This window comes from Streptopelia decaocto (assembly GCF_964273445.1).
Source record: "Streptopelia decaocto genome assembly, chromosome: 2".
In the NCBI taxonomy this organism is placed as follows: Eukaryota; Metazoa; Chordata; class Aves; order Columbiformes; family Columbidae; genus Streptopelia; species Streptopelia decaocto.
In genome coordinates, this window is record NC_138655.1 from 143,318,118 (window position 1) to 143,333,447 (window position 15,330).

Sequence of the window (15,330 nt, forward strand, 5' to 3'; positions counted from 1 at the left end):
GAAGACTGCACCCTTCCATGCCTTTGTTCTGAGCACTTTTATTTCCAGTTGGATCCCTGAGATTATACACTTAAAAATGTCAATTCCAAGGGGGACGTTTTGTTGAAGTTGTTGAACCAGAGGTTTAAAATTAAATGATGCTTTTGGTCTGGGTGTGGGATCAATGTGGAGGACCATTCAGTATGGCAGAGGGGAGCTTGGCAGCAGGAGGTCTTCAACTCATTCTCCCCAAAACAAGAGCCCACTCTGCCTTTTTGTCTGTTCTGTCAGAGAATGCTGTGGTCCCAATTTAGCACGCTGATAGCCATCTCTTTTCATACTTACACAAATATCTTGGACTGTGAACTCAAGTGGCTGCAGCCATGTCTACATGCCTTTTTAAAAACCTCTTTTTCAGAGATTTGTTTTATGTCCCGCCTGAAGGATGAAAAATACCAGTGAGTCATTCTGTAAGGCTTTATATTTTATTTATGGCTCTATAATTGATTTCTTGTATGTGTCCAAGCAAACAACACCCATGTGTAATATGCAAAAACGTTATTTAAAAAAGTATTATCTATAACTGTGTAACAACTGTAAAGTCATGTGTTCTGAGGAGATCATATGTAACTAAGCAGCAATTTCTTCCATACAGATAATATTTGCCATTACACTTTTAAAAAGAGCATTTTGAACATCTTTCAGTGACTTAATGATTTATGTGCTGATAATTTCTAAAGATTATTCTCCAATTTGACAGTAGAACAAGGAGTTAAATTACTAAGTATTAATGATTTTTTCTAATCATGTCTGGGATTCTTTGAATGCTAAATTTGAATGCTGAATTTGTGTGTTTTTCTTCATTTGGAAGCATGTAATCCTAAGAGTTCCCAGAAGCTGCCAATTGGTTTTGCTTCTACAGGAAAAAGTAATAAAGACCCATGAGATGGTTTGGCTCTATAAAAAGCATAGTCATTGTTTGGGGAAAGTAACACACAAATATTAATGGAGCAATTAAAATGCCTAGTACTACAGGATTTATATCACTAATAGTGGGTTGTGGGTTTGGGGTTTTTTTTCAGTATATTATCACCATCTTTTTATAATAAAACTTTAGGTGTGGCTTGGATGCTCGGTGTGTTTAGGCTAGATATCTAATAGCTGATTACTCAAACACTGAATTAGATACAGGGTCACCTCATACTTGCGAAGCTCAATTCCCTTTCCTGTCAGGTCATTCTATCATTCATGCATGGAGAAATAATTTTTATTGCAGTATTTTGAAAATTCTGGTGTTCTTTCTGAAAAAGCAGAAATGCTTACTGGTGGCAGAAGTAAAAACACTTTTCTTTCTAGTGGCTGTTACAACATTACACTTTAAAACAGTCGTTAAATCTTTTGGTTCTTTATTACAGTATTAGGTTAAACAGTTGTCTATATTAAACATTTTTACCTTGCCAGAACTTAAGGCATCATTTTTTGATTGAAGTCAATAGGAGAGGTATATCTGGCTTGAGAGGGGATAGAAACAAACATTTTTATTGTAAACATCTTTATACTAATATTAATGTTATAGCAACTTAGAAGAGTGTTATGGTGACATAGTTGTCTTTTGAAGCAGTTTAATGCTTATCATGTTATCACCTAATAGGTAAAATGAACAATACTGTATAAAGGAAAGAGGGAAGGTTTGGTCAGAAAATTATGTTTTTAACAGTGTTTGGTAGAGCAAGGACTTAATTTAAATGGAGAGCATACATAAACATAGCATACACCTCAGCAGTGAAAACTTCATAACATGGAAAAAAATGATTTGTTTAGGTGAATTCATGACCTGTATTTTGCTTATGCCATTTTGATTAGAAATGTTCAGTTGTATATCCATATTTATATATATATACAGAAAAGGTCATTAGAACCTACTCAGTCCAATTAACACAATGCAAATGGATTTTGCATTCTAATTAAAAACAAACAAAAAAAGTGCTAATAAATTCTGACAAAATTCTGACTTCCACTTGAGTGGAAAGAAAATCTAATTTAAAGTTACTGTAAATCTTCAGCTGTTAATTTCATGCTAAATAATTCTTTAAGCATTTCTGGTGGATGTAAATATGCATCATGAGAGAACAAATACTCGGATATAATCCAAAAATAATAATAAAGCCAGGATAGAAATAATGGTGGGGAAAATAATATTTTTGTTGGTTTTTTGTTGTTGCTTTTGGTTTTTGTTTGTTTGTTGTTGTTGTTTTGTGGGGTTTTTAGTTTAGTTTTGTTGTGGGTTTTTTTGTTTTGTGTTGTTTGGGTTTTTTTTTTTTATGTAGGGACCTTTTCTTAAGTGGAGACATCAAAGGTTAGGATTGAGGGACAGTCACCAACAACCCATCTTCATACGAATTTTTACTGTAGTAACTCCTCCTAAATAACAGATAATAATGAGCTGAATACCCAGTTCCTGTTTGGACTTTGAGCCATTATGGAAGTGATGCGTTTTTAATGGGATATTACATTTAAACAGTGAAAAGACCTTACTGAGTTTTCAGCACTCCTTTGTGTCATGGCTACTAATTTGTTCAGAGTTGAACCAGGTGACACGCTAAGTGATGATAATGGGTGGCCACAATAATCAGTGAGCTTTGGGAAAGGAGTGGAATAGGTGGGAGAGAACCATGGGCAGAGAGGGAAAATGAGTTTGCATTTGAATGGTGCTTTATGAAGAGCTTAGGGAGGTGAAGGGTCTCCAAACTACAGTTCTCTGTTGTGAATTCAGCTGATAGACAACAGTCACCTATAGGCTCACACTGGGGGGAAAAAGATTTTTTTTTTCCTTTTTTATTTTGTAGTAAGTACCTTAAGTAGCATTTGTTAATATTTCTGTTGAATATTTCTTTACAAAACATTTAAGCTCCTAGTTAACAGCATAGAGAGGTTTGGGAACCAATGTCAAGTGGAACTGATGGAGGAATTGCCTTCCTTCCAGTGACCAGCCTTCATCAGATAAGCAACCAGATAGCAGTAGGATGTCAGGGAAAGCACTTGAATTTGAAGGAGCATTTGGCAGAGGAGAAAACCACCTGTAGCCAAGGCAGTGACCATCATATAGAACTTAGTTATTGCTAAGGCCTTAAATATTGATGGCTCCTCTTAAGGAGGAGGCTAGAAGAGTTTTTTTTAGGAAAAGCTCTACGAATTTTTATTAATGACATTCTTATGACAAAGTTATAGTGTCTGTTGATGTATTTTATTTTCTAAAGTCTTCAGTTACAAAGATCCACTGCTTTCAGGTGTTTAAGTGCTATACAGGGTTGTTTTCAGTTAGCTATTGGCAATTCCAAATTAAGAATAGCAAGGTTCCAGCTTGCTATAAAAAACAATGAAACAGGTGTTTGAAGGGGAGGACTGTTCATTTTGTTTTCTCTTACCTTTCTGCACAATATTGATTTTATTTTCTGGTGTTGTTCCTTTCAGAGAGTGAATCTGTCCTTCGATTTTCCATTTTATGGTCATTTTCTACGTGAAATTACTGTGGCAACTGGGGGTAAGTGGCTTTCTAACCATTTACGTTGAGTAATAAGAGAAGAGTTTCTTGCAGCTATTTAAAATACTTCCCCCCCCCCGCCCCAATATATGTCAAGAGATAAACTGCAGTATTTATATAGGAAATTTTGCTTTCCATGAAAAGAAAATTGCAAAATATCAATATGATGAAAAACCTCCAGCTGCTCAAGTTGAACTGTTATAAAAAGCTCTCAGTGTATATGACTTCATAACATTAATCATTTTCTATTTAGGTATTTTTCCCCTAGAAATCTTTTGTCTGTGTGTGCATCTGGAGCAGTTGTGCTTGTGGAGCTACTGCTGGTGCCAAAATAAGGAGGGAAATTTGGGGTTTGTCTGCATGAGGGCAGAAGATTTACTATCCAAAGATAAGAAGTGCTGCTGGAAATACATAACTTGTCACCTGTAAGACAAACCCCTAGTAGTGTGCTGCTTTGGTGTGGTACGGTGTCTGCAACCATACTGTGGTGTTCCTCTTACTGCCTCTGTGGGTTGAGATTTGGGGGTACAGCATAGCTCAGGCTCCTGGTCTTGTAACTTTGGGCTGTGGCTTGTGGTTGGGGCTTTCCCTCCCACTGCTGCTGGCTTCTCCTTGCACAAATCTCCTGCACTAGGAACAGCAATTGACCCCTTCTGCTCCATCTCCTTGAAAGACAAAGAGGAGAACAGAGGAAAAAATGAAATTGTGGGGAAGACAACAAATGAGAAAAAAGAAGGAGGAGGAGTAATGGTCAACAAAATGAAAACAGGGAGGCAGATGACAGCATCACAGAGAACACACCCACAGCATCCTCTGGTCCTCGAATGTGTCCAGCAAGTTCTTGAACTCTGGCTGGTGGTACTCTGCCTAGAGGACAAGGAAACAGAAGTAGGGGTCACCATCACCAGGGACTGATTCTGACCTGCCCCGGTCAAGGTTTCTCCTTCTCATGCTATGGCTGCCCAGCTGGCCAGGATTAGGGAATGCCCATGTCCCACATGAAATCTAAATATGTAGGGTGTGATAAAAATATTAGGGAAAAATTGTAGCAAGCGTCTCAACAAGAGTAAGAGCTGGAACAGATGTTTTTGTCATGCTCTGCGTCGTGATCTACATTTTGCTACCAAACCAGAAGAATACAAGAGATGGACAAAGTTGGATAAAGGCTGATATTAAATGGTTGATTTGCAGTCAGAATGATAAAAAGATGCAGCATTATGGGGTAACTTCAGTACAAGTGTTTTCTCTTCTTGATCAGCAATATTTTGATGCTGATTTGGATCAGATGAGCCATGAACTACTGACTGGAATTTTGAGACTTGTCTAATTTCTATTCTGCTTTGCTTTTAGTTTCATTTTGGTGCCTGATCATTGATGCCTAGTTCTGTATTCCCCCACTTTAGGAGTTGCATTTGATGGGGTGCCAAAATCAAGTGCATGGTTTCTGTAGCATGAAAGAATGGGGTGGGATGAATGCTGCACAGCTAAAACAACAGCAGTGAGGACAGTGTTCATTCTGGAAATGTCCCGTTATTCTTAGTGCTGAACTTGGTTCCTTAAAAAGTTCACTCTTTCCCTAAGTAATTCTTCTCTTGTGATCACTCTGCTGGGCCTTCACTTTCAATGGAAGCCCTGAATTTTTACCACTGCTGTCAGTAATATGCTGCTGTCATTAGTCTCCCCTCTCCACCCCAAAGAATTGTGAGTAAAGTTAAGCTCCTAAGGAGAGCTGTGTAGTAGTAAATTGTGATGGAAACATTTTTTCTTTTGGTGTAGAACATTTGGGGAATTTAGGTGTTTTGGTGTGGCTTGTTTGTTTGTTTTCTAAAGCATGTGAGGATTTAAGAATCACTGCAGCTCTGCAGCGGTCTCTTCTCTTGCTATTAGTGGAACACTGAATGATAATGCTGGTTTGGTTTTGGGAGGTTTTTGTTTTTTTTTTTTTTTCCTTCCACTTCTACTAAATAAAATAATATTGCTTTCAATAAATCGATGGTTTACTTTCAAGCTAAATAGGACTTTAACATCAGTCCTTTTACTATAGGCCACTGACATTAGCGCAGACATACTTCTTTCTTTCATGTGACACTTTTCAACCTGAAAATTGATCATGAACAAGTAGAATCTAGTCACTAAACACTTTTAAAATGCTATCTTGATAAAGCCCAGTAACTTTAAGGCATCTTGTCAATCCAGGACAAGATGCAAACTTTTCTACAACTTTAAGACTCCTACATCCATTTAGCAGGAAAAGAAAGATCTATTTCTGTTCTAACTCTCTGATAAATATTTTGCTTTGGCTATATTTGCAAATTTTATTACCATAAGTAATTGGTGCTGCAGCGTGGCTTATAGCCTAGCAACAGAGGATAGAGACAGGTTCCAAGTGCTTTTTATGCTGTATGGTCTGCTATTTCTTAGTAACTGAGATTTTACAATGGCATTACTATTATTAGAGATCTGGAACAATTCCAAAGGTTATTCCGAGATCAAAAGAATGACAGAGTTAATGTGTATAGGAGTCCCACATGACAAACGTCCACTTCCTGGAGAGTGGGATATGATTAATTATGCTAATGACAACACTACAAACTGTTTTTACCTCCAAATCATAAATTAAATAACCTTATTAAAAGGAAAGTTGAGGACAATGGCACATTAAATCTCTGTCACAATAAAAATGTCTACACAAATGGTTTCTGCCATCCTTCAGGGAGGTTGTGTTATGGCATGGTAGGGTTTCCAAGTTACTTAACATGACTTTGAAATCGCTGATGTATAGAAGTCAACTTTTTATTCAGTTTAACTAATGTTTATTTCCTCTTCCAAATGGTTTTGCTGATCTGATTGTGTTTGGCTAAAGAAAGTAAGAACAGGGAGTGAAAATAACTAGTTCAAGGGTTTTATTCACTGTTGACCTTAGCTTATATGTGATCAGGCTATTCAGTTCATAACTAGGAGGTAAGACAGTTTGTCATATTATTAACCTAATTAGTAATTCGTGGGTCTTTGGGATATGGGCATCTCTCTCCTTCCACTCTCTGGAGAGCTCTCAAAGCTTTGTTAATAGTAGATAACACAAGAAGCAGACGAGGGTTTATGGGGTTTTTTTTGTTCTGAAGCTTTCTAAAGTTTGTGCTCTCCAGGCCACAAGTGCAGTTATTTCTGTAATAAACCACTCATGAGTTAGTGAGTCATGTTGTGAATGTCAGAGAGCGAAGCTCATGAAGTCTGTTTTGGTGGCTGTCGCTGGTATCCCCACTGGAGCTTGGTAACTGTGGAGCTGGGAAAACCCTCCCTGTGCTACAGCTCTCCAGGCAGCAACACCACCTTTCTCATGGGGGTCCTAGATTTCTCCTGATGGCTTGAATTATAGAGGACATGAGGGGTCTTAAAGTAGTTTCAGTTTCTGTTCTTTTAATGGAATAACTGAATATGATTTTACATCACCTGTAAATCAAGAACATGTAGTACAACCAAGCTGCCTAGGAAGATAAAACATATTTGATTTTCACATTTAACTATAGATATTTGGAAGCAGCAAGGGAAACAGCAAACCTTAAGTCTGACAGATTTTATTGGACAGTACAGGCAACTTTGCTTGGGTAGACTTCTGGTATTTTATTAGGGAATCCTTCACAGTATTTTCAAATTGTTGTTTGTTTTGTTGTTTTGTTTTGGTTTTTAATATGTATTTTCTTTGAGGGTATTTTTTTCTCTATTTCAATAACAATAATATTTTTATAGGTAGTGTACCATATAAATATTGCAAGTTAGATTCAGAGATAGATCTTGAACTGACTTAAGTTTACACTGTTTTCTTGTAGTGGTTTGTGCTGTTGTCTTTTGAACTAGGATGAGTTCAGCAACATTCTTCTGGTACACCTTTGATTATAATTTTATCATCCTCACAATGACTTTAATAAGCCTATACAGTGTTCTTGAATTTACCTCTAGGCAACCAAGATTGAGGTATCATTTTATCTAGAGTTGACAGAAAAATAATGTATTATTTTATCAATCATATCTATGTTAAACATTATTTCACTTTTTTCATATTTTTTCCCTAAAATCTTTAGGAAAGTTTAGTTATTACTATTCATATTGTAGTTATCTTGCCCATATAGCGTGCATGTAATAAGAGTAGTTAGCACTGAATACACTGGTAGAGTTTTCAGAGATAAAGATACCAGCTAAATGTAGCTAAGAGCTTATACTGCAGGTAAATCTGGTTATCAGGTTATTGTATGGGGCTGACAACATAGAAATTCTTCAATATTTGTCCAAGGGTGGCTTCACAAGGCATCCTAGGTAAACAGGATTGAAGTCAGGAGCCAAAAACTTCTTGCTTGACCCATGCAGGATTCACACCCAGATTGTAGGCTTCAGGGTAGAAGTCTGTGAGTCAGCTTTTACAGAGATTAATGTTGTCCTGGCTCTTGCTCCAACTCCTCTTGTATACCCAGTGGCGACAACAGAATGAGAAACACCATCCCCATAGGCACTGGTAACTTATGGTGACAGAGAGGCCCAGAAATATTTCAACAGACTTTGTGCAGGAAACTGCAGTAGGAAACTACATTATGGAAACCAGGAGCATATCATGTTAGCATGAGCCCCGTATAGGTAGCAAAGCAAAGCCGAGCCCTTCATCCTTCCAGTCACTATCACTTTGTTTGCTGGAGCCCCAGTCTGTCTGATCCCATTAAGGTAATGAACTCCACAGCAGTCGCGCAGAATACCTGTTCGCTGGGGCTGAGATGAGATTTATTCTGTCCTCTGTCTTCTCATTGTTTTGTCTGTAGCAGGAAGCAGGCAGTAGTGGAAATTGCAGTGAATGCATAGAAATGGTGTTTAGAATATTATCAAAGTATTTGTACAGCTGAAAATAAAGCAAAACTCTTCCTCAAATACACATGTAGAACTTGGAGTTAATCTGCTGCTAATTCCTATTAGAGGAATCCATAAGTATATGATGGCAATAATTTTCCCTTACTTGAACGTTTATTTACTTCCCCTTTGCCCTTTTTTTTTTTTTCTGGCAGAGCAACATCTGGAAGCTCCAAAACAGATTAGATGACCCTGCCAGTCAATATAACCTTTGATTTAGTCAGTGTTTCAGGAATTGTCATTACAAAGAAAACCATGTGTGCATCAATGAAAAATTTTACAGTTTTGTTATAAGGAACTTATCAGCTTGGATTTAATTGTTATTTTTGTTTTGTTGTGCAAAACCTGTTTCTGTTAGATTTTCTCTACTGCTGGTGAATCTTTCTAGATTGAGCCAAAAAATTCTGTCATGCTAGAGTTTTCTGATATTGACGTTGTTTACTTTGAACCATCCATCATGATTTATTCCCAAAGCCAATCACTGGTTTGCAAAACAGAAGTGAATGCAAGTATTACTACGCTGACTTTGCCAAGAAAGGCTGGAACAGATGATCCTTGTGGTCCCTTCCAACCTGGTATTCTATGATCCTGTGATTGTATGATTATGACTGTACATGTGAATGTTTTGCTAGCAAATTCATTTCAGTTAGTTATGATATCATTACTGAAATGAAATTTACAGAATTGAAAGAAACTGTTACTACTTGAATGTTAGTCCCCAAAATGTAAGAGTAATTACTTTCAGCAAAGTAAAAATGGAAATTAGGTCTGTCAGCTAAATCCTGAAGTCTCTGGTTAATTTTTCACTCTGTCTTAACTCAGGCAGGTAACTACCAATTTCCAAGTTCAAAGGGAGAAAATAAGATCTGAATCTAGGAGAGAAAGTGATGAAGGGCATTGGAAGGTTGCAGCTTAGTTCCCTCTAGGAGATGAATGTGTAGACCCCAGCTAGGTGGACTGTACCAGGACAAGAGGATGGCGATGATTAGGGGACAGGATGAGTTGGAGGAAGGGGTTCTTTGTTGGAATTGCAGTGGTGAATTAAGGAGCCATGAGCCTTGTGAGGTAAAGAAGCTGAAAGAAATTTATACACAGAAAAGGTAGAATATAGCTGGATGTGGCTTCAACTGTGTCCTGATTTCAGCTGGGATAGATTTTATTTTCTTCCTAGGAGCTCCTTGGATTTAGTATGAAAATAATGTTGGTAATACACTGATATTTTAGTTGTTCCTAAGAAGTGCTTATACTAAGTCATGGATTTTTCAGCTTCCCATGCTCTGCCAGCGAGGAGGTGCACAAGAAGCTGTGAGGGGACATAGCAGGACAGCTGATCCAAACAGGCCAAAGGGATAGTCCATACCGTATGACGTGTATTCTCAGTCTATAAACTAGGGAAGAGTTAGCTGAGGGGCTACTGCTCAGGAACTGTAATCAGTCAGCAGGCAGTGAACAATTACATTGTGCATCACTTGTTTTTTATATTCTTTTATTGTTGTTATTATTATTATTTTATTTTATTTCAAATATTAAACTCTTCTTATCTCAACCCATGAGATTTCTCACTTTGGTTCTCCAGTTCTGTACCCCATCCCACAGGGAGCAGAGGGAGTGCTTGTCTGGGGCTTAGTTGCCAACTGTGGTTAAACCACGAAAAATTGGCAGAGAGCACTGGATTATAGCAAGGAGGTAGTGTTATCCCAGAAAATCTAGAGGGAAGGAAAGCTGCAGGAGAAATGGATGGGAGGGAGGAATCAAGCTGGAGGTCACTACTATGAAGATAACTAATAGCCATTTAATAGGTTGGCAATTTCAGTAGTAGGTCCCAGTGGGGAAGCTGTTGTTCTGGTGTTGATGAGCACAGATGAGTGGCACAAGAAGAAAATAATAAACAGGTGTGAATGAAAAGATGAAGCTTCAATGTCATACCTCTTTGGTGCTCTCTTTAACATGCAGCTTATTGTGTTGGAAATGAGTGCATTTCTGCAGGTATGTGAAACAAGAATACTTTGGAAATGACAGAAGAATGCAAATAACTGTGGCAGGCTTCTGTATGGAAAAAATATTTAAATCAGCATACTTAATAGTAAGAAAGTTGCACTAGGAAAACCACAGAATTGTAGGGGGATAGATTAGAAATTGAAAAAGTTAAGAGCAACCACCTGGTGACCTCTAGTAGGCAAAGATCACTATCTGCTCCAGTGTCCTCTAAACATGTCAGTAGCTGCCTGGACATCCCATGAAAAAATCAATTTGAATAAAATGTATGCTATCAAGAAGTAAAAAGTAACAGAGAAACAGGAGATTAATATTTGGTGAAGGAAAGCAAAAGGGGACTGAGCAACATGGTTATTGCTTTGTGAAAGCTTAGCTGATTCATGATGGGTTGATCGCTGGTACTGCTGGAAGGGACACTCGGCAGTGAAAGTGCACAGAGTCTGAAATGAGCTACAGTCATGGGTATAGCCTGCAAGCAAATTTACAAGTAAAAAAATATATATATAATATACAAAGGACACAATTCATCTAACTGTGCCAACATCTGTATCCACGTTTGTCAGCCTAAACTCATATGCAGTGAGTAGAGATGTTATCGATATATTTAGCAGAGCCTTTGAACACTGAAGGTAGATGTTTAGAGTAGGCTGGATGAATTGCATCCTGTGTCTAATTCTCTCTATATATCAATGTATATATATATATATATATTGCTACAAAAAGGAAATTGTGTGATCAGCTCATATACAGATGTTTACATTTTTAGATTTATAAAGCTGACTGAGTTGACTATTGAAACAGATTACCAGCTATCATGAAGAAGGCTCCAGAAATGTCCACTTACCCCATGCAATAGTAAATGCACAAATACAAGTCAGGAAAAAATGGAACTCAATGTTGTTACAGAGAAAAAACATGAGTCAAAAATGTTCTGCATATGTAGAAATCTTATATAAGAATTACAAGCAAAGCTTGCAACTGCTAAACCAGTGAAAAGATAGCTAAAATGGCATCTTGTAGGAAAAAAAAAAAATAGCACTGAAAATAAAATACTTGGGATGTTTGAAACAACCTGGAATGCCAAAGACAACATGTATTGGCCAAATACAATGAGGAATATTAGAAAGCTGATGGGAGTGTATGGGGAGTACAGCAGTAGAAGCCAACAAAAATCTGCAATACGTTTTGAAGCACAGTAGGGGTGGGCCTTTAAAAAGCAAGCCATGTATTACCTCATTGCTGTAGCTTACTGCTCAGAGATCTGGAAACTAGAGAAACTGTCAGACACTTCCACAGCAAACAATGGACACAAAGCACTGACATATGTCAGCTGAGCTGTAGGCTATTCCAGCTCAAGACAATTGAGGTAATGACTCCCAGTCACCCTGTAATGAGTTTCTGGCATTTATCTGAGGATAGGGATTCAGTCACGTATAGTGATGCTGAAGTTGGAGCAAGCAGTTGAATTAGTAAAGACCGTATTAAAATCTGGTGATATCATTTTTGATAAATCATCCTTCAGTAGAGGAACATTCCTGAGCAGCAGATGGAGGAACTACTTGAAATAATTTTACAGCTGGCTGAATATGAGCCAGCAGTGTGCCCAGTTGGCCAAGAAGGCCAACAGCATCCTGGCTTGTATCAGAAATAGTGTGGCCAGCAGGACTAGGGAAGGGATTGCCCCTTGTATGGGGCACTGGTAAGGCTGCACCTCAAATACTGTTTTCAGTTTTGGGCCCCTCATGACAAGAAAGACATTGAGGTGCTGGAGAGAGTTCAGAGAAGGGCAGTGAAGCTGGTGAGGGGTCTTGAGCTCAAGTCTGATGAGAAGCAGCTGAGGGAACTGGGGTTGTTTATCCTGGAGAAAAGGAGGCTGAGGGGAAACCTTATCGCTCTCTACAGCTACCTGAAAGGAGGTTGCAGAGAGGTGGGTGCTGGTCTCTTTTTCCTAGTAACAAGCAGTAGGACAAGAGCCAAATGGTCTCAAGTTGCTTGACGTGAGGTTTAGATTGGATATTAGGTAATATTTCTTCACTGAAAGGTCATCAAGCATTGGAACAAGCTGCCCAGGGAAGTGGTTGAGTCACCGTCGCTGGAGGTGTTTAAAAGACCTGTACACATGAAACTTAGGGACATGGTTTAGAGTTGGACTTGGCAGTGCTAGGTTAACAGTTGGCCTTGGTGATCTTAAAGGTATTTTGTCACGGAGGCACCCCAAAGTTAGTTTCAGGTGGACAACAAGGTCCAAACCAAACTTTTATTCTCGTCAAAAAGCTGCAGCAAATTAACTGATAAGAAACGGGGGTTATGCAATCAGTTAGCACTCCAGTAACATAAATACAGGTTCGAATATCAGTTGAGGAAATTATTGGGGTGCAGCAAATAATAGCAATAGAGACCCACAGTGTGCATACATGTGGCTCACGAAAAACAACACCAGAGCCATCCCTGACTCCGGGAAAAATACACGTGCTTATATTTAAGCATGGAATTATTTAATACACTCGCTTATCTGGCAAGGAAATACACTTACTTGTTTTAGCATGGAATTATTAAGTTATCACTCACCCACATGGTGCGGTGAAGCAGTGCCAGTCCCTGGTTACCTTAGGTGGCAATCTGGCCTAAGGGGAGGGTCTCTCGGCTGCATTTGGCCCACTGCTGTGAGAGGACACACACACAGAGATGCCTCAACGGGAGCCCCGTTTTTTATACTCTTGTCAGATCTGGCTGACAGAAGCTTCTCTGCTCCCCCACTCTGGCTGTGGGGTGCCCCAAAACTTCCCAGCACCCCCCCGCACTCTAGCTGTAGGAGCCCAGAAACTTCTCAGCTCCTTGGTGCCTCTGCGCCCTCTCCTCTTCTCTCTTACAGACCCTGGCCAACGGGCTCTGGGATCAAACAAAATAAGCTGTTTAACCCCATTGCAGGAGAGGCAGGGTGGGGAGATGTGTTGAGGGAGAGGGTGATGTGCCTTCACCTTCCATATCAAAGGACGGTGGGGGGTGGGGAGAGAGGGGGGGTGTGCAACTGCCACATCTTTTCTAACCTAAACGGTTCTATGATAATTCTTATGGTGGGTTGATCGCTGGTAATGCTGCCTGAGCATTTCTACCATTGTTGATGGAGTACCAAACAAAGAAATAAAAAGGCACATCAATATTAAATCCCACTGTCATCAAATTAAAGTTGGTTACTTTATAAAACTGAAATCAAGAACTCTTTTTATGATTATGTTACTTCCTAAGGTCAGATCATATGCTTAGGATGTTTTGTACTTATTAAAGAGTGAGGTCTTTGTGCATATAAGATAGACACAGCTTTTCATCAAAACCACAACTGTTTTATCTACTATTGACTCAAGATTAAATCATAGACATTGAAGGCATTGAAATAAATTTTCCACTGAAACCTGATGGTGATGGAACCTGTGTTTGTGAGCAGCTGCAAGGTAGCTGGGCAAGATTTCAAAACACTGACCAGTCAGGATGACTCTTTTAAAGTCATTTAGTATTCTCAGAAGAAAGAATCACACTTATTCCAGTGTCAAACTCTTTATTAGTGTGCATATAGCTTGTGGGAAAGTAACGGAGACAAAAAGTCTTGGGTTAGATAGCTAGCTGATTAGCTGTTTAAAAGTTTAAGTTCTATGCAGAGATAATATATTTGGAATTCCCTTTTTGACAATGAGTATGTAAACAGGATTATATTATGTTTAATTGTACTGTTTTCAATACACCAGGAGTGATATTATGAAAAATAAATACTGGTACAGAGGATCAAAATGTAAATTTGCATCACATTTTTCAGGACTTTCAGAGAAGCAGGATCAATGAAGGAAGAGAGTGTATGCTGTGCTGAAAGGAATAAAGCCTGATGTTGCACTGTCTGAGCTCTATTTTTTTTCTGTTGGCACACAGAGCAGTACCTCTGAGCAGGAGGAAAATCTGTCTGCCTAGCTTAGTAGTGCTATGGAAAGAGAAGGATCCACACAGGGTTAGGATCTGAGATTGTTAAGAGTGAGGATAGCTGTAAACTTTCAGCCTGGAATAAGCCTCGGCTCTTCAAACATTTCCAGATATCCAGTCCTTAGAGGAGAATTATGTTCACGTGCATTTTCCCCACATCCATAAATTTACTTTCTTAGATTTTTCAAAACTGGTGGATGAGTGAAGTTTGTTCTCTGGAGTATCAGTGTACTGCATGGAGCATCTTCTTGGGTCCCGCCAGAAACCTCAGTGAGGCTTTTCTGGTTGTTGCTGCTGCTCTGGCCTCTTCAGCACGGGAGCCAGCGGGAGGTGTGTTCATCGCTTAATGAAGATACCTCTTTGATAACAAAAATTACCCTATGGTCAACATCTGTTAAATGGCAAAGGTGATATAAAGCAGAGTCAAACATGGTGCTTCTAGCCAAAATCAGCAACTCCAGCTACCCTGTGTCAGTTGCAGGGGATTTTGCTTATCATCACCCATTGGTGGCTTGTCCTGTAAGGACTGTAGAGGTCTGCTGTTGACTGGCAAATACCATCTCACACAATTGCCTTCTATTTACATCCTCCATTCTGATGTCTTATGTTGCCGCACAGCTCTTAAAATTCTTTTCTACCTGTAAAGCTTTCTTTTCCTATGATTCCTGTGCCAAGTGTCCCTTCTGGAACTCCTGTTTCTGTAACTGGGTCCCCCTTCTATTAGCTTTCCCTTGAAACACTATTTTGTCTTGCCTTCCATCAGTGAACTCTCACAGCTCTTTCTGCTCCTGCCCTTATGCTTTATCTTTACAAATTCAATCAGAAACACTTAGGACAAAAAGAATGATAAGCTTTGTGAAAAACAAAACAAAAAAAAAACAACTAAAAAGTCCACGTGCCTTGACATCACCCTGATTGTTGTATAGAAAAGCATTTGCCAACTTTGACTGTGAGACTTA

General features: G+C 38.9%; 1 protein-coding gene across 1 annotated transcript in view; it reads left to right on the top strand.

The window, feature by feature from the left end:
- The window catches only part of PLXDC2 (plexin domain containing 2), a 272,320-nt gene that overhangs the window by 143,548 nt on the left and 113,442 nt on the right, over positions 1-15,330 (top strand). The window contains exon 4 of the mRNA XM_082044120.1: positions 3,451-3,520. Within this exon, the coding sequence (XP_081900246.1) occupies positions 3,451-3,520 (70 nt within the window). The remainder of the gene's footprint in view (positions 1-3,450; positions 3,521-15,330) is intronic.